This window comes from Choloepus didactylus, chromosome 12, assembly GCF_015220235.1.
Source record: "Choloepus didactylus isolate mChoDid1 chromosome 12, mChoDid1.pri, whole genome shotgun sequence".
NCBI lineage: Eukaryota > Metazoa > Chordata > Mammalia > Pilosa > Megalonychidae > Choloepus > Choloepus didactylus.
Genome location: NC_051318.1, coordinates 3166853 through 3188982, shown reverse-complemented (window position 1 = coordinate 3188982; position 22130 = coordinate 3166853). Strand labels below are relative to the sequence as shown.

The following is a 22130-nucleotide window of genomic DNA, read 5'->3' as shown; positions in this document are numbered from 1 at the left end:
TACCAAGAGAATTCCCTATCCCATGAGGCTGGAGTTTGTCACATCCACGCAGACCAAAAATTCAAGATGTTAATACTTTTACCTCTCAGCATCAGTCTTTGATCCAATAATGAACCTAAAATATTTAAAACAACAACAAAGTATTACATAAGCATTGCCTTGAAGGAGCCCTGGGATTACTTTCACAAGTTTTCCTATTTTAGCGATAGTAATTTTATAAACTGATTTTAACTAACCAAGAATTTGTGAAAAAATTTTTTAAAATACATTTAAATTTATACAGCAATGACCAAGTTTTCCACACACTATGAAAGAATCATGAATAATTTGGTTGATTTGTTAAGGTAAAGGGAGATTTATTTTGGCACAAAACTCAAATATCAAAAGAAAATATAGCTTGAGAATTACCAAATGCTATACACCCTCTCACAAGTGTTTGCTATACAAGAGACTCACAACCTTGGGCTTTCCTCTCACTTTAACCTTTGACTTCAAAAGTCACTATTAATATCTACATAGCAGGACCTTAGAATATCTTTAAGACAAGAAAGATAGGTTTACTGCCAATTCAAATAAAATGTCTTTACCAGGTCTTTTAAAAGAGTCTGACATTTATGTGATTACTCAACAGATTAAAATAGTGAGTTTGTTTATTGCTTAATTACCAATTTGAATGATCATCTGTGGAGAAGCTGAAATATAAAATGTGAAAGAAAAAAAAACTGGGTTAATTCAAAGAGCAAACTTCAGTTTCAAAGTTATTAAATCAAATAGTTCATGAATATAAAAGATGGGAAGGTAATAACTCATGCAGTATTTCTGCAGTGATTACATTCCCTTCTTGTCGAACAAATCAAGTCCCATTCACTTTTACCTAGGTACTGGTGAGGATACTCTGAACAACCGCCTTTCTACTATAGATAAAATTTGTTTTTTGTTTTTTTTTTTTCATAAAGACCTTATAAACAATTTAACATAAACCTGGTCCCTACCTTTTTATGCTAGCTCCATTTTCTCTTCTTTTAAAAATTACATCAAAGTGATTTAAAAAAAAAACAAAACTAATAATAAAACCAAAAGTTAAAAAGAAACCAAAAATCAGTAACCTGTAGTAACTACCAATAGCTCATAAATTTTGGAAGCCCAGCTTGACTACATGCATTTCTAGAGCAACTCACTGCACTGTGCACTGAGACGGTTTCCACGCAGTGCTGCCTGCCAGCATCTGCCACAGCCTTCACATTTAAATGCTTCCCATTTAAACAAACTACTGCCCTGAAATACTCTATGCAACACACAAACATACCAAGAAGGATACAGATTTTTAAAATAATTATTAGAATTATTTTAAATAGTTCTTGAACATGTTAACTATGATTTAAGTTCACTTAAGTCCACTTCCAAATTTAAGTGGAATATTTAACAAACAAATAATCCCCAAAGGAAAATTTTAATTGACTAACCAGTAGGTCATCAGTAATCAATAATAAAAGCCAGAAGAGCAAAACTTACTGGGATGCAGACGCCTGGCTGTCACTCTCTTCCTCTTTTCTGCATGGCTGTATTTTACCATAGTACAGAGGGTCACCAAGTGACTGCATGATGGTCAGCTTTGTTTTCTGATACTGACTACCAGCCTCACTTTCAAATACATAATCATCCTTCACATCCTGAAAAAGAACATCCAAACTAAACCATCTTCTCAAGTAAGTGAACGATCAAAATGACAAAAACCAGGAAATAAACGGCATGCTAATGTCAGGAAAGTCCTAGAAACATGCGCAGCACTGGCCCTTAGGCGGTGGAGCTGCTGGAATGCCTCTGAGGAAAAAGTGCAGGGCTCTTTTTTTATATGGTACTCTGGAATGAGTTCCAGTGGGGTATTTAGTTAACGAAGTTTGTGAGAAATATGGAAGAACTGGACATATTGGGTACTCGAACTGAAAATATTAAATAATATCAGGAGGATAAAACTTTCTAAAGCAGTTCTGCTTCTATTTGACATGACTTTTTTTTTTTTTGCTATTACACACACCAAATATCTGTTATCATTTCATCCCTAGGGTTCGCCTAATTTAATATAGTGTGCCTACTCTCCCTTTAAGAAGTTAATACTGCAATTAGAGAAACTTACACAGAACACTTCTGTTAAGACAGAGATCCTTAGAAGAATTTACTGATTAATAATTTGAAATAGAAAACAAATCAGAACTACCAATGTGCAACCAAAACAAATAAAAATGCAGTTCTGTATTAAAATTAGCTTTTAAAACTGAAATCATTTATATTAAAAAAAACACACACATACAGAAAACATGAAAACAGCTGTTCTTATAATTCATTAAACTTCCAGAAAGCCCTTTAAACAAAACAAAACAAACTCAAGCAAAAAAAAAAGACCCAAACGAAAGGCAACTGCATTTTATGGTCAATAAGCTCAGCATGACTGAAAACAGAATGACAATGACTGCTTACGTGGGCTGGCCAGACTGTCGGCTGTGAGTCATCAGATTTGATAGACTTCTCCACTTTAGCGTATTTCTCCACCTGAACAATCAAATCCACAGACAACAGACGTAATGGAGTCAGCGTTCTGACCAAAGGGAAGAACGTAACTCTAAATGCAATATTCCATTTATCACAAGAATTCTTCTAATATCACCAACTACTTATGCTTAAGTAGTTTAAAACCTTCCTAACATATTTAATTATAACTGGCTTTAAAAATGAAACAAAATTACAAACTCCTTCGCCATTAAATTCATGTAAGAAATGTAGATGCTTTCCTGGAGAGTGGTTGCTTTTATTTTGTAAGTTGACACATCTGCCTTTGAGTCTTTCCTAGAGGAAAATTAGCATGTCAAAGGAAAGTTAAGATTAGGATTTTTCCTTTGGCTTTCAATGGAACAGGAGTTGTCACATAACACAGTGGGGACAAAACCGGAGAATGGGACAATTTAGATTCCAATTCAGCAAGTCTGGGTGGGGCCAGAGATGCTGTGATGCAGGCAGGTTCCCAGGCGAGGCCAGTGCTGAGGGTGGAGACTAGTAACTACACTGAAGTTTGGAAAGCACCGCTTTAGATACCCAACCTGTCCTCCTAACTCAATTCATATTTACATCAAACATCTATTCACAGGAGGAGCACATAAACTACCAAAAGATAATGTGACTTTCTCCCTTCAGTACAGGATACTTCTGCTACTTCTGGCTTTGTGCTTTTCACGATTTTTTAAACCACAGATAATAAAGAGAATCAGTACATGCGCTAGCCTGAGAAGGATGCAAAAGAAGAGCAAACACCTGTAGAGTAACTGACCAATAGTTAAGAGTTGAATAAAAATAAAAAGGAACTCAGCAAAGAAACAATAAAACAAAAGAACCATGGGAGCTTTCACCAAAACATCCCTCTCGTGCCTTCGATCATTTATATAGCTAGTGTGTCATCGAGAGCAGAGGGCCTTCCATGGCTCCTAAACTTGTTCACTGCCCAAGCATTACTAATTTTTAAATATAACCAGTGTGATGAAAGAAGCATTAAGAAACTAAGATAAAACATTAGGAAAAGAAAAACAAGAAGTACTTAATGTGTATTATGTATTACTTTTGTATTTTTCCAGATTTTATCATTGTTTTGCTTATCATTCTTGCTCTAAACACTATACAATATATTAAGGGATTAGGTTTACTATACAACTTAATATAAAGGACAAATACACAAGCTTCTAAAAATGAGCCACTGATTTAAAAAAAATTAAAACATTATTTTGGTTATTTAAAGATTATTTTTTTCCCCAAAATATAAGCTACCATTAAACTTAGGAACCTTATATTAAAAACAAGCAATTCATGCACTGACTTACATCCACTTCAGAAGGTGCAGCCAAATTACAGGGACTCTGTTTCCACATATCTACACACTGAAAAATTTTAAAACAGCATAAATATACTAAAAATTAAAAAAAGGCAAGCTTTTTGCAAAAAAAAAATAGCTTCATTTAAAACTATACACTTACATTTCCTGCTTTACAAATTTTGAGGTCATAATGCTGACCTGCTTTTCTTTCCTTTCTTTTTTGTAAGAAATCAAGCAATCTTAGCTGAGGAAGAGGAGGACAGTGAGACAGATCCTGCTGCCGGTTCAGAGAGGACCGAGAGTATCTCTTGAAACACCTGAAATATCAAGAGATTTGAACTGAACAAACCCCTTAAACTCATAATATACGTGGGTTTAAACTAGCAAGCACTGAATGTTTAATTAAATCACAAGTATTTATGAATAAAAACCAAGGACCTAAGGCACTGGCAGAACAAAAATGAACATGACAAAGGAAGCCCTGCTCCCTGGAGCGGACAGTCCTGACTAGAAGCCAGGCTGGTGTGAGGAGCGACAGGAGGCAACAGAGGGAAGGGAAGGGCTGAGGAGAGCACGGGAGCCGAGACTTGGGTGGTAAGGAAGTGACCTTGGGAACACCAGGGATATAGTGTGCGAAGCAGAGAGAACTTATAAAGGTGCAGAGACAATTAAAAAAGAACTAACTTGGTTGCTTTCAGGAAGATGTGGACAGACATACATACAGACTTTCCAGGACTGCTGATGAAACCTATGAGGACTTATTTCACCATTTCCAAAGCTGTGATGCCCCTTTTCCTTAGCATATACTGTTCATATTGTAAACTATGGCATTTAGAAAAGGGATAGATTTTTTCCAATCTCTTCAAATCTGAAGATCTGAAGTGTGCAACCCCAGATAATTAAAGAGTACTCAGTGATGAGCTGACCACAACTACAGGTGTATTATTCATATGCATAGTTTATTTTATTAAATAAGATAGCTAAAACATGTTTAAAACCTAATTATAAAAACACAATTATTTAGTTATAAACTGACTTCTAATACTGTGATTATGAATGGTTTTCTTAAAAGATTTCCAAAAATTAAACTGGTTACTGGATAGTAACAAGTAATGAAGAAATTATTTTTTTTGTTCATACTTGGTCTCTTCTCAGCCTTTCCATTTTGGTGAACAGACTACACACCTAAAGGAAGTTTCTTCTTTAAAAGACTGCAGAGAAGGCCTCACTTCAATTTTATAAAGCAGAGAGTATTCAAAAAAATCACAATACTAACAGCAAAAAAAAAAATAAAGTCATTGAAAAACTTACCCCCCACCCCGACTCCCCCCACCCCCACCCCCCAATCAGAGTACTGATGCTTTGGAGGGAAAAGGTACTAGAGCTGCTTGCCACAGGAGCATCTTTTGGGTCACCCCTCCACAAGGCAATCACCGTTTCATCGGGCGTGTGTTCATCTTCTGCTTGTTATAGAGCAGCCTATTTGCGGTGCAGGCCACTGACACAGAAGGGTCCAGACACAGTGGTTCAGCTGTAGCTAAGATCAGTTGGCTCTCAAGCAAAAGTTTGTCTTCCTGCATTGAATAAGAGTATACCAATATCAGATTTAAGATTTTCAAGTATGAAATCATACATAAAACTTAATCAAGAAATATTCCTTGGAACCTTGCTGTGGACAAGAGTAAAATACAGTTATTTCAAATTCCAACTTTGGTGTGTAAACTTTAGAATAAACTTGACAGCATAAACTTCTAATGAAAATTCATTAATTTGTACAATGTAATTTTTTAAAGTCAAGGGAGTCTTTATTTTTAAATAAGTGCAAAAAAAAAGAAAAAAGTGATTTTTGCAATAGCTTCATTCCACTTTTTATTACGGAAATTTTTAAACATACACAAAGTAGGAAGAAAAGTGTAATGACTATCATGTACTCATCACCCAATTTTATTTATTTTTTTGTTTGTTTCTTGTGCAGGAGTAAGTTAAAACATATCCCAGACATTTTACTACATCTAGAAATACTTCTGTACACACGAATAAACAGGACTTCCAATATCCAGCCCAGATTTAAATCCACCACCCCTGCAGTGTCCCAAGAGTGCTTTTTTAAGTTGGTTTCAAATCTGAACTCAAAAGGCCCACTTATTTGGTAGTTGTGTCTCCTGTGTTTTTATTCTGTAAGGATCACACTCCCCTCATCTTTTTTCCTATTCTCATGTCACTGACTTGCTGGATCTGGCTGGTAGCTTCCTCACGGTGGCACCCTACCCTTCTTTTATTCCCTGAATTCCCTACAAACGGTTCGTTAGATCTAAAGGCTTGATTTAATTTGGATTCTCTTTTTTAGACAAGAATTCTTCATAAGTACTATTGTGTGCTTTCTAATGCATCACACCAAGACACACAAGATCGACTGTCCCACTTATATCAGTTAGTTTAGTAAGTCTGAGCTCTGCATTATAAAATTCAAATTACTGACACAGACATATCTTTTTAAAATTCTATCATTCCTTTCACACCTATTAGCTGGAATTTTTCTAAAGAATGTTCCCTCAGTTACAATTTGATTACCTAAAATATAGTGCATACAAAAAAGGCAGAATAAATGCTCTACTCTCTCCTTTTGTTTATCAATTTTCAGAGTAAAGAACTGGTGCCCTAGCTACCTCCAATGGTGACCAACGCATTTTTGTTTGTTTGTTTTGAATATTCTTTCAGTAGCTTTTAACTTTCTTGTAGGTGAAAGAAAATAGCCAAACTGAAATAGAACAGTTGGAAAATAGTTACTGAGCAACTGAATCATACTTCAATCACATTTCAGAGAGCGTACTTTTCATTACTGAGGTCTTCTTTAGTTTCCTAGCACTCTCTTGTAGCAGGGAGGATATAAAGTGGGCACGTCATATATTGCTGAGCCAGAAGTACAGGGTTGACGGGCTCTTCTCAGGTAGAGAAGCTCCCTAAGGTCAAGGTAACCAGTATGAATGGCAAAGAGGCCAGGCCTGCTGTAGATCCTGGATGGCAGAAAAATCAATTATTTATTTGGATGCATGGTGCAAAGAAAGCACTTCTCATATTTGGAAGGGGATAAAAAACTAAGTTTCACATTGGACATATCAGAGGTCAGCTGGACCCTATGTCACCATGGTCAATTGAGACTGAACTGTTTAGTTCCTTGAGGGATTTTATTCCATGTATGAAGAGACCCTTGACTTCTAAAGCTTGTAAAGGAATCCCAGATCACTTTTCACAGAAGACGTCAAGCTTTAATCACAAACAAAAATATTAGCAGAAAGTATATTTTGCGTAACATAATGATAATTACTGTTTCATCCTACATTTTGCTTGTTTGGGATTAAAAAACAAAAACTAACCTGGGTCCATTTATGATTATCACTTGTTATTGAATGCACATCACAGATTAAAGTCTAGAAGAAATAAAAATTTAAAAACACTAATGTATAGGCACACAAACATAAGAATACATTTAATTTTAAACACTACAACAAAAATCTAAAATAACACTTCATTATTTAAACATTTCTTACCTGCATTGTTGGACGTAAAAGAATATGCCTACTTTGGTAACCAGGAGATTTCATATTACTAGATTGCCTGTAGTCACGTATTTCTGCTATGACACAGCCGCAATGAAAAATATTAACCTGTTTTAAGTAAACACATTTATATAAATGCTATTTTTTCAAAATCCTAAATAGGTTTGTATAAAATGCTTCTGCTCACATTTCTGGCCACTCATACACTCAAATACATTTACATTACATAAACCTTCTAAGAAGAAGAGTTTTATGTTTATCCCTGTGGCTCAAGTTGCTAGTTGAAGGTGCTGAATGATTTTTAGGTAGACTGACGTTGGCAACTATGAAGGTTACATCCTATTTGTGTCCACATCTCAGGACTGCTGTTCCCTCAAGCTCACTGGCCCGTGGTCATACTCAGCTAACTCTTGTCATTGTTACAAAGTTCATCGTTTTTTTTTTTTTTTTTTTTATTTTGCCAGTAATATATATTTAACGTTATTAATCAAATTTATAAATTTAACAAAGAAAGAAGAATCACTTTGATAGAAGTCAATAAATACATTGACCATATCATAATAATATTGTGAACAATCTTGAAATGTAAGAAAATATTTTTAATTTTAAAAAGGATATAATCCAAACATGTATCAAACACATGATAAAAGCACTGGCAAATTTCCCTCTAAAAACATAAGAAATAGAGGGAGGCCCAAGAGCAACACTAAGATTAAATATCATACTAGCAATATAAACAGAAAAAGAAATAAGAGGGTGTGACAATTTGAAGCTGCTATGTATTCCAGAAAAGGCCATGTTCTTTATCATTTTTATACCTTTGCCAATCACCCTTGCCAGAGTTTCAGTTTCTAAATATAAGCTCTATATTTGCTCAACTGAAATTTCCAGAACTAAAGATTGAGCTTCTATTACTAACAGGATGGAAGCTAATTATAAATTCAAATAATAAAGGTAAGAACGCTCATCACGCAAGTTTTACCAATCGCCACTTTGCATGGTCTGTCACGGCACTGTCTTCACCCATCAGGACATCTGGCAGGTACTGTGATCTCCATGTTATCATTCAATCTTATGCTCCTTCTTTTTAACAAGTATTTATTAAGCAACCACAGTGCATATTGTGTGCCAGGCACAACTACAGTGTTTCAGGGGTAAAGGAGGGAGAGCACACTTGCTCTCAAGTGTGGGAAGACAGGCAATGAACAGGCAAACAAAGAAGCAAGGCAGTTCTAGATAGTGATGAATGGAAGTAAAGCAAGGGAGGGTTAGGTTAATTTAGAATGGGCACTCAAGATAAAAACTTCTCCGAGCAGGTAACGTTCCAGCTGAGACTTGAATCACAAGAAAGGGCTGGCCAACCTGGGACAGATCTTTCCAGACAGAGGGACCAGCAGGGGACAGGCATCCCCACAGGAATAAGCTGGGTGTGTTTCAGTGTGGAGAGAGGGGCTGGCTGATGGAAGGAGGGGGAGAGGATGGGAATGAGAAGACGAGGATAGACAGGAAGGCAGGGGTACTGTGCAGTGAGAGGACACTGGAGAACTCTAAGCAGGGAACTCTGTTTTCTGGTTTTGTTTGGTAAATTTAATATAGCTGTCTGTGGAGAACCAACTTTTGGGGTTCTAGAATGAGAGCAGGGAGTTCAGCAAGGTAAAGCTGACATTTGCTGATAGCATCAACGTGGAAGGTGACAGAGAGATGACAAAAAATGACTAGTAGGTTTTAAACTCTAATAACTGAGTAGTGTCATTTCTCTAGAGCAGAGAGACTGCTAATGGAAACAGTTTGGGAGATAAAACAATAAGTTCTGTTTTTGTCACATTAAGTTTGAGGAACCCGTCATGTACCCAAGAAAACATATTTGCAGCTGGTAGAATGGTCACAGCAAGAGATACAAGCAAGGAATGAAATGACATTTTTAAACCCATGAAACTGGTTGAGATCATCAATGGAGAGAGTGTTACTACAGAAGAATAAACGGCCAGGGGCTGAACCCTGACATGTGTACATATTTATGGGTAGGAAAGAGATGAAAGAAAAGAAGACTGAAAGAATAGAGACGGAAAAGGAAAACCAGGACTGTGTAATACCTCAGAAGCCAAAAGAAGAGTGTTTCAAGGAAGAAGTGGTCATTGGCCCTGAATGTTACCGGGAAACCATTTAAGAGTGGTGCCACAGGGACTACTGGTGACCTTGACAAGAGCAGCCTCTGTAAAAGGGGGATGCTCCATTTGTGCAGGGAAGAATAGGATGGGAGGAAGGACAGGGGATGACTGGAGATAACCTGTCATCAAGAGGAGCAGAATTACAGGGCAGTAGCTGGAGAAGGATTCAAGGTCAAGGGCGGGCTCTGTTACTGTTTTTTTAAAACAATATATTTGTATTCTGTATCTAGTGAGAAGGAAAAATAGATGAGAGGAGAGAGGGAGGTTACAGTTGCAGTTCCCTGAGGAGGATGAGGACACCAACTGTAAGGGGATGCTGCAGCAACCGCTAGGAGGAAATACGAGCTCCCACTTGACTGCTTTTTGTTTTCCCCCTCAGGAAAGTACAAAGTAGGGACAGGGTTAAGCCGGGGAAGTAAGAGAGAGAGGGGAGAGCAGGGCAAGGATGGGATTACCTAGGCTGGGTACGAAGAGAAGCACGGGTACAAAGGCCAGGTTTGGGGGCCCAAGTGAAGGGCTTATGTCTTCATGCACATTCAAAGCAATTTCATAATTTCTTGGTTGTAACATCAGGAAGCCTTCCAGTTGATGAGCTAACTTAATCTACATGTTTTAGCACAACCTAAAGGCTCCTTATCCCACAACAAACCAATTTCCATATAGTTAGGTACAGTGTTTCATGTCATATTCTAAGAATGTCGACAACATTGGTAAAGACTTAATATCATTTATCACAAAACACCATATGGCTGACAAATGTAAAGATATTTTAAAGAGAAATATTTTGCACCTGCGATTTTTCCAGGAGATCAACCAAAATAGGAGGTAATTCTTCTGCATCCAAGTATTCAAGCAACTCCCCTTCTTCATAAGGCAATCGAATGGTCTCAGAATCTTCATTTAAAAACATAAGATAAAGTTTCTGAAAATGACCAAGCTCACAGAAAAGCCTAGATGCATAATTTAACTGACTCTTCATTTAAGTCTCAAGGATGAATTTATATACAGCTAAGACTCAGAAACTCTATGAAATTTTAGCCCAGAAAGGAAAAAAAAAAAAAAAAAAAAAGCCATAATACATTAAGGAAAAACATCTGGCCTGTGGTCAAAACTTAATTCAGATGTCAAAAACAAAGCCAGTACAATAATCACAACATAAAATTCTAACATTGTGGTAACTGAAAGTTCCTCGAAGACTGCTTACTCTGATCTGGAAATGAGTGCAAATTTGGTACCTCATCTGAAAACTGATGACTTGTGGAACAGATTTTTCTTGGTGTTACATTTCACAACTGATTATGAACACAAAAAATCTTTACTAGATGAGTGCCTTCTAGAACCCAGAACAGTATCTTCACCCTATCAAGATAATCTTTAGATGTGGCCTTTGAGAAATCTAAGGTTATTTCTACTGAAAAACCCTATTTTCATATTCACATTAATAGATTTTTAATATTTGAAAATTACTGAAAATAAACTGTTCAATTTTGAAGATTTCAGACTCACAGTATATGGAAAACACAGAAGGAAAACATACTTTCAAACATGTTTCGCTATCGTAAAAGAAAAGTATAATATAAATGTCATGAGCAATAAAGGAAATTTTGGCAATCACTTAAAAACTGTATCTATTATAATTTGACTTCATAGACATATCTCAGAATACTTTTCAAATTCATGTTCAGGAATGATAATCATAATTGAGATAATTTCTAATACTCAGAAGCATATCTTAAGAAGGACAAATTGGAATCAATATTCTGTTTCCATCACAAAGTCAACACTGATCTGAAGGACAATCTACTTGACAAGTTAAGAAACCACTTTAAAAAAAATAGCACACCCTGCCTGGCAGAGGTGTTTCTGTGGCAGCTGCTCTCTGGAGAGTCTTACCTGATCCATTTTTTCCCCTGAGCATCAGAGAATATCCCTCATTTCCCGGGTACAGGTTGACCACTAAACATGACAATGTCTCTTGCATAACAAGCTTCTCCAACAAGTTCACATTTCTTCTTAATTTCTGCTTTAAAAAGAGGCAGAGGTCACAAAAATAATCTGGTACAATCATAACAAAAAAAAATGCTATGATTCAACAAAATCAGGCCTGAATCAATCTTTAAGTGCTCCTTCCACATTATGATCCTGAATATATGGGTAACATTTGCAAATGCTATAGCCACCATGTACAGGACAGCTATGTGAATTTACTTTTGATTTATCACAAAGTTTTAAAAAAAGCAAGTCATCTCATAAAGAAAATCTGATGGTCTAGAAAACAATAAAAACACCCAAATATAAAACATGTAACTTTGAATATATAAGTAGAAAATATTAAAATAAAATATTTAATACCATTAAATGTAAATACATAAAACATGCATACTATATGTTTATAGTAAGTCATACAAATGAAGAATTTGGGGCATTCTTTTGGGTTCTTCTCTAACAAGTATACATTTCTTAAATACTTTATGGCATAAATGAGATCAAAGCAAGCTCAATGGCTCCAATTAGCTAAGAGGGAGCAAACAGTTTAGACAATTTTTGCACATTCATCAAAATCCATGATTTTAGAAATGCATAAAATTTAAAATGAAACCCATATAATAATTCTTTCATCAAATCTTACTGATGAAAGATATTTGAGTCAAAAGAACATTTAGTTATGTAGGACCTCAAAAAAAATCTGCTTTGAGTATCATATATATTTATGTATGTATATTATATACATAACATACTGATAAACACACACACTGCCACTGTACTATGAAAGCAGCCACAGACAGCACCTAGTGAACAGGTGTGGCTCGGAAAACGTTCATTTATAAAAGCCTGCAGTGGGTTGGATTTGGCTGGTGGACAGTGGTTTGCCAACCCAATTTTACAATCTTTATGAATCTTACTTCTGAGATGATGGCTATGTTTATTATACTAATTTTGTTGGTTTCACAGATATATGCATATGTCAAAACTTACAAATTGTATACTTAAACATATAGAGTTCACTGTAAATAATTACATACCTCGATAAAGCTGATAAAACTTAAAGAAAACATAACATGAAACTTTTTATGTATAAACATTGTCTTTTCCTAACATAATTTTGGAGGTTAGATGCTACAGGAATTCAATTACTTTTTTGTCTAAATGGTAAAATGGCATTCATTTTTGAATTAAATAAAGACAAAAGAAGCTCAAAGAGCCCATTAAGTACTTCCCAACCTCGGGGTCCATAAAATACCAAGATATTAACTTCTATTACATTCCCACTGTGCTATCTTTATGCTATATAAAAATGAATTGCATTAACCTGGCCATGAACTCACGTTTGAGACCACATTCACCTTTTATTACTGTATATTTCCCACATGTCCTGTAATAGCTTTAACTTTCCAGTGCAAATCTCCATGAAGAAATGGGTCACTTTTCTCCTAACTCTACAAACCAGTTCTCAGGGAGAAGCAGCAGCCAGGGGCAGTGTGTGCTGTGGCTCTGTTTCTTGTGATTTCTGATCAAGACCCTCCGTCACTCAGTCAACGCTGCTCTCCCTTTCCTACCTCAGCAGGTAATTCCTGCCTGGAGCCAGACTGGCCAGGACTCAGGGTCAGCTACGTAACCAACTAAGTCTGGCGGGAAAAGATACTAGTGTGCTCACAAAATATAGATCATTAACTGCTTCAAAAGTAAAGACTCCAAATTTCCCTTTCTCTATATTTCAAAAATCATAATAACTATAATCTATTTATATTTACCTTAACTTCAGGCTCTTTTTCACATTCCTCGATATATAAGTCATAAAGTTTTTGAAATATAGATTTCCTAAAAAAAATTAAATAAAGACAATATACAAAATAATGTTAATACAATAACCATGAAATAAACATTATTTTAAATTTCTCCTAAATTTTTCCTTAACTTATTCTTGTATCCCGAAAATTGGTGGTGAGTTGAGTTGGATGGGGTAGTTAACATCAACTTAGAAATTCCTGATATAAGCAAGGAATCTATAATATTACATTTCTAGCTCAGTGCCTAGAAGGAATGCAATAAATGGTGGCTATCATCATATTTCAATGAATCTAAGATGTCATCAATTAAGTATTCATACCTTCCACTAGATAAGTATTTCCTTTTGGGAGGTCTCTGTCGGGCACTTTCAATGACATACTGAAAAAGAAAAGTTTATGAAAACAGCTTGGTTTTGCTTAGTGAGTAAACCAACATATGAAGTGTGTCTAAGAAACATCCATAAGGCTGGAGAGACTATTCAGTCATTCAAGTCTCTGACCCTTGTTAAGTTATACGTTACAGGAAAAACTATGTAACTTCTAGATGTATGTTACAAATAGGTGAAATTTAAACTGCACTAAAACTTAGCACAATAGTTCATTGCTATTATATAAGCAAAATCATACAGCTTCACAACTGTGATTTCACAGGTTAAAAATATTCTCAATATATTTATGGCCATTCAGAATCTGCATAATGTATTAAATTAGTATATCAAATTGCAAGAACTCTATATTTTTTAGCTACCCCCAACTTTAACAGAGTATTTAGAAAGCTTATCAAAATAGAAAAATATTATTTTAGAAATATTATGTCCTTGTTCAAATAATCTTTATTCCACAGGATTATGATTTGAGGATTCCAAGTAACAGACGATCCAAAAACCACCCAGTAAAATTTTACATATTTACAGAACTGTTTGCACACTTGTTCTGAAATTAATGTACTCCCTTGAAAATAACATAAAAAAATCTCTTAAAACCAAGTCTTTGCAACTAAAGACAATTCTACTTCAATATGTAACGTTGTGGCACCTCACCTCTGCACGATCCAGGGCCAGCTCTAAAGCTTGTTGCTGCAAAAAGAAAATAAGGTGCTTGGTAGGATTAGTTATTTTCAAAACAAATAATTAAATACACACTGAACATTTCTAATTAAGTGTTTAAAATGTGTTCTACTTTCTAAAATAGATCTAACATATTTTTCTTTATCTCCCCTCCACTCCACTGTATACTTAAGATACGTCACAAAGGAAAAATACAGCAGCCTTAGGCACCTGATGGTGGTGATGAACTAGTAAGAGATGTTTGAAGTGTTTCTCTGGTCAGTTCTTAGGAGGCTAATAAAGGTTGGAAATGGTAAATATCACCATTTTATAAACTTCATAAATTCCTTCAACACTGTAAAATTATCATCCAGGAAAATATCCTAGCCATAAAGAATCAAAACAAAGTAAAGCAAATACTGAACTCTCTTCTCTATTAGGAGTCCTGAAAACAGAGGGTGGGTGGGTTGGTAAGTAACCTCATAGAAATTTCTAATATATGCAAAGCACCTACTATATAGCATTTCTAGCTCAGTGCTTGGTAAAAATGCAGTAAATGGTAGCTGTATTGTGTTTCAATGAATTTAAAATTTCTTCAATAATAAGTAGGTATCATTCTTTTAAGTAACATTAAGAAAAAATGCTCCCAATTGTAATTGTAAGGTGTCACTGATTCTAGACTCATTTGAAATTCAGTGAGACTAAAATATAAAATAATATATCTTAGAATTGATGAAATACAATTTATTACTACTACATTTAAGGTTTGAAATTTGCTAACAGAACCCATCCTTCATCCATTTCCTGGCAACCCTTAATTTAAGGCAAGAGGGAGAAATTTAAAGAAAGATAACTAATGTCCTCATTTGTGAAGATTTCTTTTGTAAGAACATTCAAGAATTTTCTAAACAAGACTAAGCAATTATATGAATTGTCTCTTTTTTTAGTTTGTGTTTTGGGTACTACAGAGTTATGGCATTTTTCACTCAGAAGATTAGTTACCTTTCCATTCCATGCAAATCCACAGAACTTTTAATTTGTAAGAACCTAGATACTTGTGTTTTATTTTACAGGCTCCAACGATTCAACATACCAACTTGCACTGGGGAAGAACTTGCAATTTCAACCGAAATCCCAGAAGGGTAGAGGCTAGAACAAAAATCCCCTTCCTTTAGCGATGCATGGAACTGTTTAAAGGACCTTGCCATTTTAGTCCTAAGAACAATACAATTACAAAAACAGCTGGCCTTTTTTAGATTGCAGTCAAAGATAACTCAGTCACCTAAAAGTAATCAGCAAAAAACTGGAAATCTGTTATTTCAAAAAGTTCAATTAAACTAAATTTATATCAATTTGCTTTATTAAAAAAACTGAAAATAAGTTCCCAAGATTCAAGATAAAATCCTCAAGCACAGCCCCGTTCCAGCATGAAAACATAATTCTGGATACAAATACATAAGACTCTATAGTTATTTTGCCCATAAAACCTTAAAATAAGTTCATATATTAAAAAGGATAATAAACCCAATCAAATATACAATCTAGAACAATTTACTCAAATAAATATGTGGTCTTCTAACATAAAAACTTCAAAGTCTAGTGAGATAGACCTGCATATATAAACATGAAGCATCATTCATTCATCATCTCCTCCAAATAATTAGGAGAGAAGTGACAAGGATATGCATATGCAATATATAAGTTCAGAAACATGCTCCACTTTTTTTGGTAATAGAATTGGGGGTGGGAGAAGATATGCAAGATTCGAAGACAAGAAGGAATATGTATGTTTCCCGAAATCAGTGTTTCAAGTAGGGGTTTAACTGAACAAATGGTTACTCAACCTTGTGGGCAACGTTCATTTATTCTGTCAAATGCTTCTGCAACTGAAAAGTTAAGATTTAGCAAATGATTATCATTACTGAATCAAAATATAGGTTTTTTTCTTTTTTTTTTTGCTTTCTAGTATATGAGAATAGCCAGAGGTAAAATACCTAAAATTTCTGAACTGAAATCCACCTACTTTGATCTCTGATAATGTCTAACTAGATAGCCTTTATCATGAGACTGTAAAAACCTTGTGACTGACCCTCACTTGTATCCCCTTATCCTGTTTTTCAACTTTAGAGTCTTATAATCACCAAAGAAAGCCAGTAATGTCTATTAATGAAAGGACTTGGGTCAGCACAGAACCAACCCACCCCAATTCCAAGGCTATCTTGCTAGAGGAACTGGATCAAACCAAAATTTGCCAGCCTGACATGCACAATAGCTTAAACTTTAACCTGTAAATGGCCTATACCTCATTATAATACTAAAAATCCCACTATTTTCTTACCTATGTTCTGTGACTAAGCTTATAATCATTTGGCACTTGCTCAAACAGATCATCTCTAACCTCATCATTCCCAGCCACTGTGCTCACTATTCTCAAACCTGCCCATCTTTGGATACTATAAAACTCTCAGAATTTCTGTAGTTCCAGGAGAATGATTTCTGGGCCGAAAGGATGTCTAATCTTCTGCTTCACTTAGCAATAAACTCTGTCTCTATGAAACTGCAGTGTCTCAGGAATTGGTCATTTGAGCATATCGGGCAGAGAACCCACCACTTTTGATCGTTATCAATTTGGCAATCCCAGAGGGGACAAACGATCCTAAGGAAGAGTCCAAATGCCTGAAGTTCCAGAGCCCTGGCACGATGGGTAATCATGGTAATAGAGCCTTTTGCGACCACTAGGCACTTCTAGTCTAGAGGTTCTGCAACCAGGTTATTTGTTCCACCGGCATTCCGGACCCTCAGCGCCCTAAAAAGCTTCAAAGAAAGAAACCATTACCAGATTCAAATCTGCATATCCCACTGGCTGAGTGAGTCATCAAGGTAAAAGTTGGTCAGGGAGTCAGTACGAGGTTCAGGTCCCCTACACCTGGGAGGCCCAGGTCCCGCTTCTAGAACAACCTCCTTTGCTCTGAGAACTGCACCTTTCTGCTTTCTGGGTACCACTCTGAACAGGGTTTGAGGCCCTGACCCCAATATAAGTAAACTGTCAAAATGTTATTTCTGAAAATAGATTCATTTAGAAAATATTTATAAGAAAATTAGGGCTTAGATTTTAAGCTCTTATAGCAGTCACCTTTATTCCTGAGCTTTAACTGTTATTTCTGAATTCTGAGATGCTGAGCTCTTTGTGTATAACGTAGCAGTTCCCTGGCACTTTGGGTATTTGTGTGACACCCGAGACTCAAGAGTTAGAGTTCTCCAGCCCTGAAAGTCAGCATTACTCCATACAGCAACTGCTAAAAAAGCTGAAGAGATCAGATTTTGATGAGATGTGAATGAAGCTGGTCTGGTTAAGACTAAGATAAATCAGAATACAGAGAACAGGATGATATTTTCTGTATATTAAGACTTTAACTTAACCAAAGGAGGAGATGTTGATTTTGGTCAAAATTTAAATTTTCTTTAGCACATTAATTTAACCTGTCTGGTCAGTTTATTTAAGCAATATAGTTACAGGGAACCTAGAAAAGGAAATGAGATCTTGTTATTCTGTACAGGTTAATGTAATACCCTGATGTATTTCAGTGTATTCTGGGCAGAAAATGAAAAATATTTGCAAAGTCACTTGAGGAACTGGTGGAAAAATGTGGACCCATTAAACTTCCCCACTGGGGAATTCTTACTATTCTCTTAAGCCATAGGGGCTCCTAATTTAATTAGCCAAGACCTTAATATTGAGAACTGCCCTTAATAAAATTATTTCTGTAATGGCAAAGCTAAGCCTATTCATAAATAATGCATTAATTATAACAGAGACCCTCTTTCGTTGCTCGTATGTGGTCTCTTTCTGTAAGCCAAACTTTGCAAATAAACTCATTACTTCCATACACACCCCACCCCACCCCCAACCCCGCACAGGACATGACTCCCAGGGATGAGAACAGCCCTGGCATAGTGGAACTGAGAATGCCTTCTGGACCAAAAGGGGGGAAAGCAATAAAACAATAATAAAGTTTCAGTGGTTAAGAGATTTCAAATAGAATTGAGAGATCATTTTTTAGATTACTCTTATGCAATTTTCAGCCAGATACTGCAGACTGCCACAGTATGCCAAGCCCCAACCCATAGTGTTCCTGAAAACCCTAAAGAATACCCTGGGCTCTATTTAAGACTATAAAAATTGCATTTACTAAGTTTAGTTTTCAGAGACTTACAGCCTCTGGATTGTTCCTATGCCAGATAAGCCCTGAAACCCAGATGTACTAGTCTCTCCCAAAACAACCAGTTTCATTCCTCTACCTCATAATGTTGACACCCCTTTTCAGCATGAAGAAATCAGAATGGTCCTTGCCCAGACATCACTTAAGATTGCAAGAATGACAAAAAGAGAGAAAGGAGCTGTATCTGAGAAGTTAGGATTTAACTAATGATTGTGATTACTGAATCATTTCTTTTTACTTTCTAGTATACTAGAACAGCCTGAGGTAAATACCTGAAATTTTTGAACTGGAATTCAGCTGCCTTGGTTTCTGATAATGATTGTTCTAAATAGCATTTATCTTGTGATTGTAAAAACTTGCGACTAACCCCCACATGGTACTGCTTTATCCTGTTTTTCAACTTTAGAGTCTCATGATCACTAAAGAAAGCCCATAATGTTTATAATGAAGGGACTTGGGTCAGCACAGAACTAATCCACTCCAATTCCAAGGCTATCTTGCTAGAGGAACTGGATCAAACCAAAATTAGCCAGCCTTACATGCACAACAGCTTAAACTTTAAACTGTAAGTGGCCTATACCTCACTGTGATACTAAAAATCCTGCTATTTTCTTACCTATGTTCTGTGACTAAGCCTATAATCAATCGGCACATGCTCAATAGTAAGATCATCTCTAACCTCACCATCCCCAGCTATCGTGATTATACTATAAAACTATGTTACTGCACTTTGGGGAGAGATTTTTAGGCCATTAGGCTGTCTAATCTCCTGCTTGATGCTTAGCAATAAACACTTTCTCTGAGTTGTCTCATGAATTGGTCATTTGAGCACATCGGGCAGAGAATCCACCATTTTGATTGGTATCACTTCTTCCTCTTTAAACATTAGGAAACAGTTTTTTTCCTTAGTTTTTTTTAATGCAGTTTTTTATTATGAACTTTAACATATATATATATATAAAACTTTCAAGTATGATTTAAAAAGCAGTTAGAGAGCAAATTTCAATGAATGTTATGGGTTACAGTTCCACAATTTCAGTTATCTCTATCACTGTAAAATGTAACATACATACAGAAAAGTGTTTAAGTTTCAAAATACAGCTCAACAAGCAGTCATAGAAGTAATTACAAAAATGTTATGGGTTACAGTTCCAGTTCTTTCCTTATTGTATAATACAGATATATACAGAAAGGTGCTAACTTTCAAAGCACAATTCAATGACTAGCTATAGAGCAAATTTCAAAGAACGTTACAGGTTACTGTTCCACCGCTTCAGTTATTTCCTTCTAGCTGTTCTAATACCCTAACATTTAAAAAATATATATGTTTATATAAAGTTTCAGTATTCTTAATCCTTTATTAAATCCTATCTTGTGTGTTGCTAACCCTTCCTCTGGTTTAATCACTTTCTCGATCTTTAGGAATGTCTAGGCAGTGACCACCCTAACTTGTTCATTATGGGGAAGGGGGCTGCATCTGGTGGTTGTTCTTAAAGAGGCTCTTGCCTCTGGGTTTTAGGACCTATCTGGCCTAGGAACGCTCTGGTGGATTTAAGTTTCTCTAAGAGACAAAACTTTGTGAGGGAATCTTTTACAGAATCTCAGGTAGGAACCTAGGTATTTGGTGACTACTTTTGGTAAGGGCCATGGCATGCTGAGGCCATTCTGAGTATCTAGCTGGAGCCTGCATAAGAGAAACCTCCAGGACAGCCTCTCTACTCTATTTGATATTGCCTAGCCACTGCGACCTCAGCTTGTTACCTTTCTTTCCCACTTCAGTCAAGTAGGCATTTTCAATCTCTCACTGCCAGGGCCAGACTCATTCCTGGGAGTCAGGCCCTACAACACCAGGGAGACTCATTCTCTGGAGCTTAGTTTTTTAAGGCCAAAAGTTAACACCTAGCCCTGATCATGTGTGGTGACAAAGTCAATGAACAGAAAAATGCTGAAAAAAGGCCTGCCCTAATGCTGCTTAACATGCATTCTATGTGCAGTAAAGAGGCTAGAGAATTTTAAAATGAAAAACCTGTGATCTTCAAAAATCTACTTTTATTTATATCCATACATGTATATAGAATTAAATATTTTTTAATACTTCACAAAGATTAAGAGATGGATTATCTGTGTGACTCTGATACGATAATTATGATAATGAATAGAGAGACGAGTCCCACATTTGCAGAGATTTTGCATGCGGTTGCTGGGAAATCTCCCAGTTAGAATAACTCGGGCAACTTAAAAAGGTATTTTTTATCTATAACATAAATTTTTATGGAGATGAAGAAAGAGAACATTCTAATACCCTTCTAAAACTCAAAAGTGTAAAATAAAGTGTTGTAGCTTACCATCCTAGTATAAGACAGAGGTCCGAAAAGACGAGAAAAGGTACGTGCGTTGCTGAAGTCTGGTGAAAATCACGTCTTTACTACCAATCTTACAGTGCTGTGAAAACAAAGACAACAAACCGCCCATATTAATATAAGGCTGTCAAAATAATTAAACTCGAGTATTTAGGAACTATCAAGGAAACTTACACGAGGCACATGTATTTTTAACGCACTTTTTGATAATCCGCATCAATAAAATCCACGGATCAAAGCTGAAAAGCTGTTTTGATTACCGAATAGAAAAGCAAGGTGACGAAACAGACATAGCGTAACTCTCGGAATAAAGAAGAAACGTCTCTGTGCCCTGTGCCAGCTGCAGAGAGAACTCCTGTCTCCTGTTTTGCTCAGCGCGCCCTTCGCTAAGCGCCGTCGCCTCGGGCTCCGTGACCCCCCGAGAGACAGGCCCGAGTCCCGCGGGGCAGAGCAGCCTCCGGGTCTCCCACGCCGGCCCCGATTTCAGGTTCGCCAAGCACAGCAGCTAAGACAACGCCTTCTCCCAGGAACGGCTAACTCCCCGGCGCGGCACGGCCGCCGTCGGGACGCGCCCCCACTCCGCGCCGGCCCGCCGACCCCTGACGCCTCAGGCGCGCAAAGAAAGCCGCGTTGCCCCTCCGGGAGCCGCCGTTCCCAGGAAATGCCGCTGCCGGGGACCCCGCCGCCCGCCCACCCACCTGTGCCGGGCGCCGCAGTGGAACCAAGTGCGATGTCGGACCCGCCCCTCTCCTGCGGGGCCCCAGGGCCTGTCCCGCCGCCTCTCCCGGGGCTCGTAACGCCGGCGGGTGCAACCGGAAGGGGCGGCGCGGGGAGGGCTGGGCGGCTCTCGGGCGGAAGGGGCGGAGCAGCGAGGGCGGATTCTCGCAACGCCCAGAGTCCAGGCTCGTCGGGGGGGCCGGTTCTCGCGATGCCCGGGGTCCAGGCTAGTCGGGGGGACGGTCCTCGCGAGGCCCGCGGCCCGGGCACGCAGGGGCAGGTTCTCTGGGAGTCCGGGGTACAGGCTAGGTAGAGTCCTGTTCTCGCGAGGCCCGTGGTCCATGCACGTGTGGGTCAGTTCTCGCGATTCCCAGGGTCCAGGCGTGGCGGCTGCTGGTTCTCGCGAGTCCCGTGGTCA

At 37.3% G+C, this 22130-nt stretch overlaps 1 protein-coding gene across 8 annotated transcripts in view; it reads right to left on the bottom strand.

Moving 5' to 3' along the window:
• Positions 1-21905, bottom strand: part of SUPT20H (SPT20 homolog, SAGA complex component) — a 37371-nt gene extending 15466 nt beyond the window's left edge. For 3 of the 8 annotated variants that reach the window (XM_037799789.1, XM_037799791.1, XM_037799794.1), the window contains exons 1-16: positions 21694-21905; positions 20981-21077; positions 14410-14445; positions 13690-13748; positions 13334-13400; positions 11475-11604; positions 10372-10475; positions 7405-7521; positions 7231-7284; positions 5291-5430; positions 4017-4173; positions 3864-3920; positions 2476-2547; positions 1513-1670; positions 666-692; positions 83-115 (exon numbers count right to left, since the gene is read on the bottom strand). In XM_037799789.1, the coding sequence (XP_037655717.1) occupies positions 83-115; positions 666-692; positions 1513-1670; positions 2476-2547; positions 3864-3920; positions 4017-4173; positions 5291-5430; positions 7231-7284; positions 7405-7521; positions 10372-10475; positions 11475-11604; positions 13334-13400; positions 13690-13748; positions 14410-14445; positions 20981-20983 (1214 nt within the window). In that variant the 5' untranslated portion in view covers positions 20984-21077; positions 21694-21905. The remainder of the gene's footprint in view (positions 1-82; positions 116-665; positions 693-1512; positions 1671-2475; positions 2548-3863; positions 3921-4016; positions 4174-5290; positions 5431-7230; positions 7285-7404; positions 7522-10371; positions 10476-11474; positions 11605-13333; positions 13401-13689; positions 13749-14409; positions 14446-20980; positions 21078-21693) is intronic. The other 5 variants (XM_037799788.1, XM_037799790.1, XM_037799792.1 and 2 more) reach the window with 3 other exon arrangements.
• Between the last annotated feature and the right edge of the window lie 225 nt (positions 21906-22130).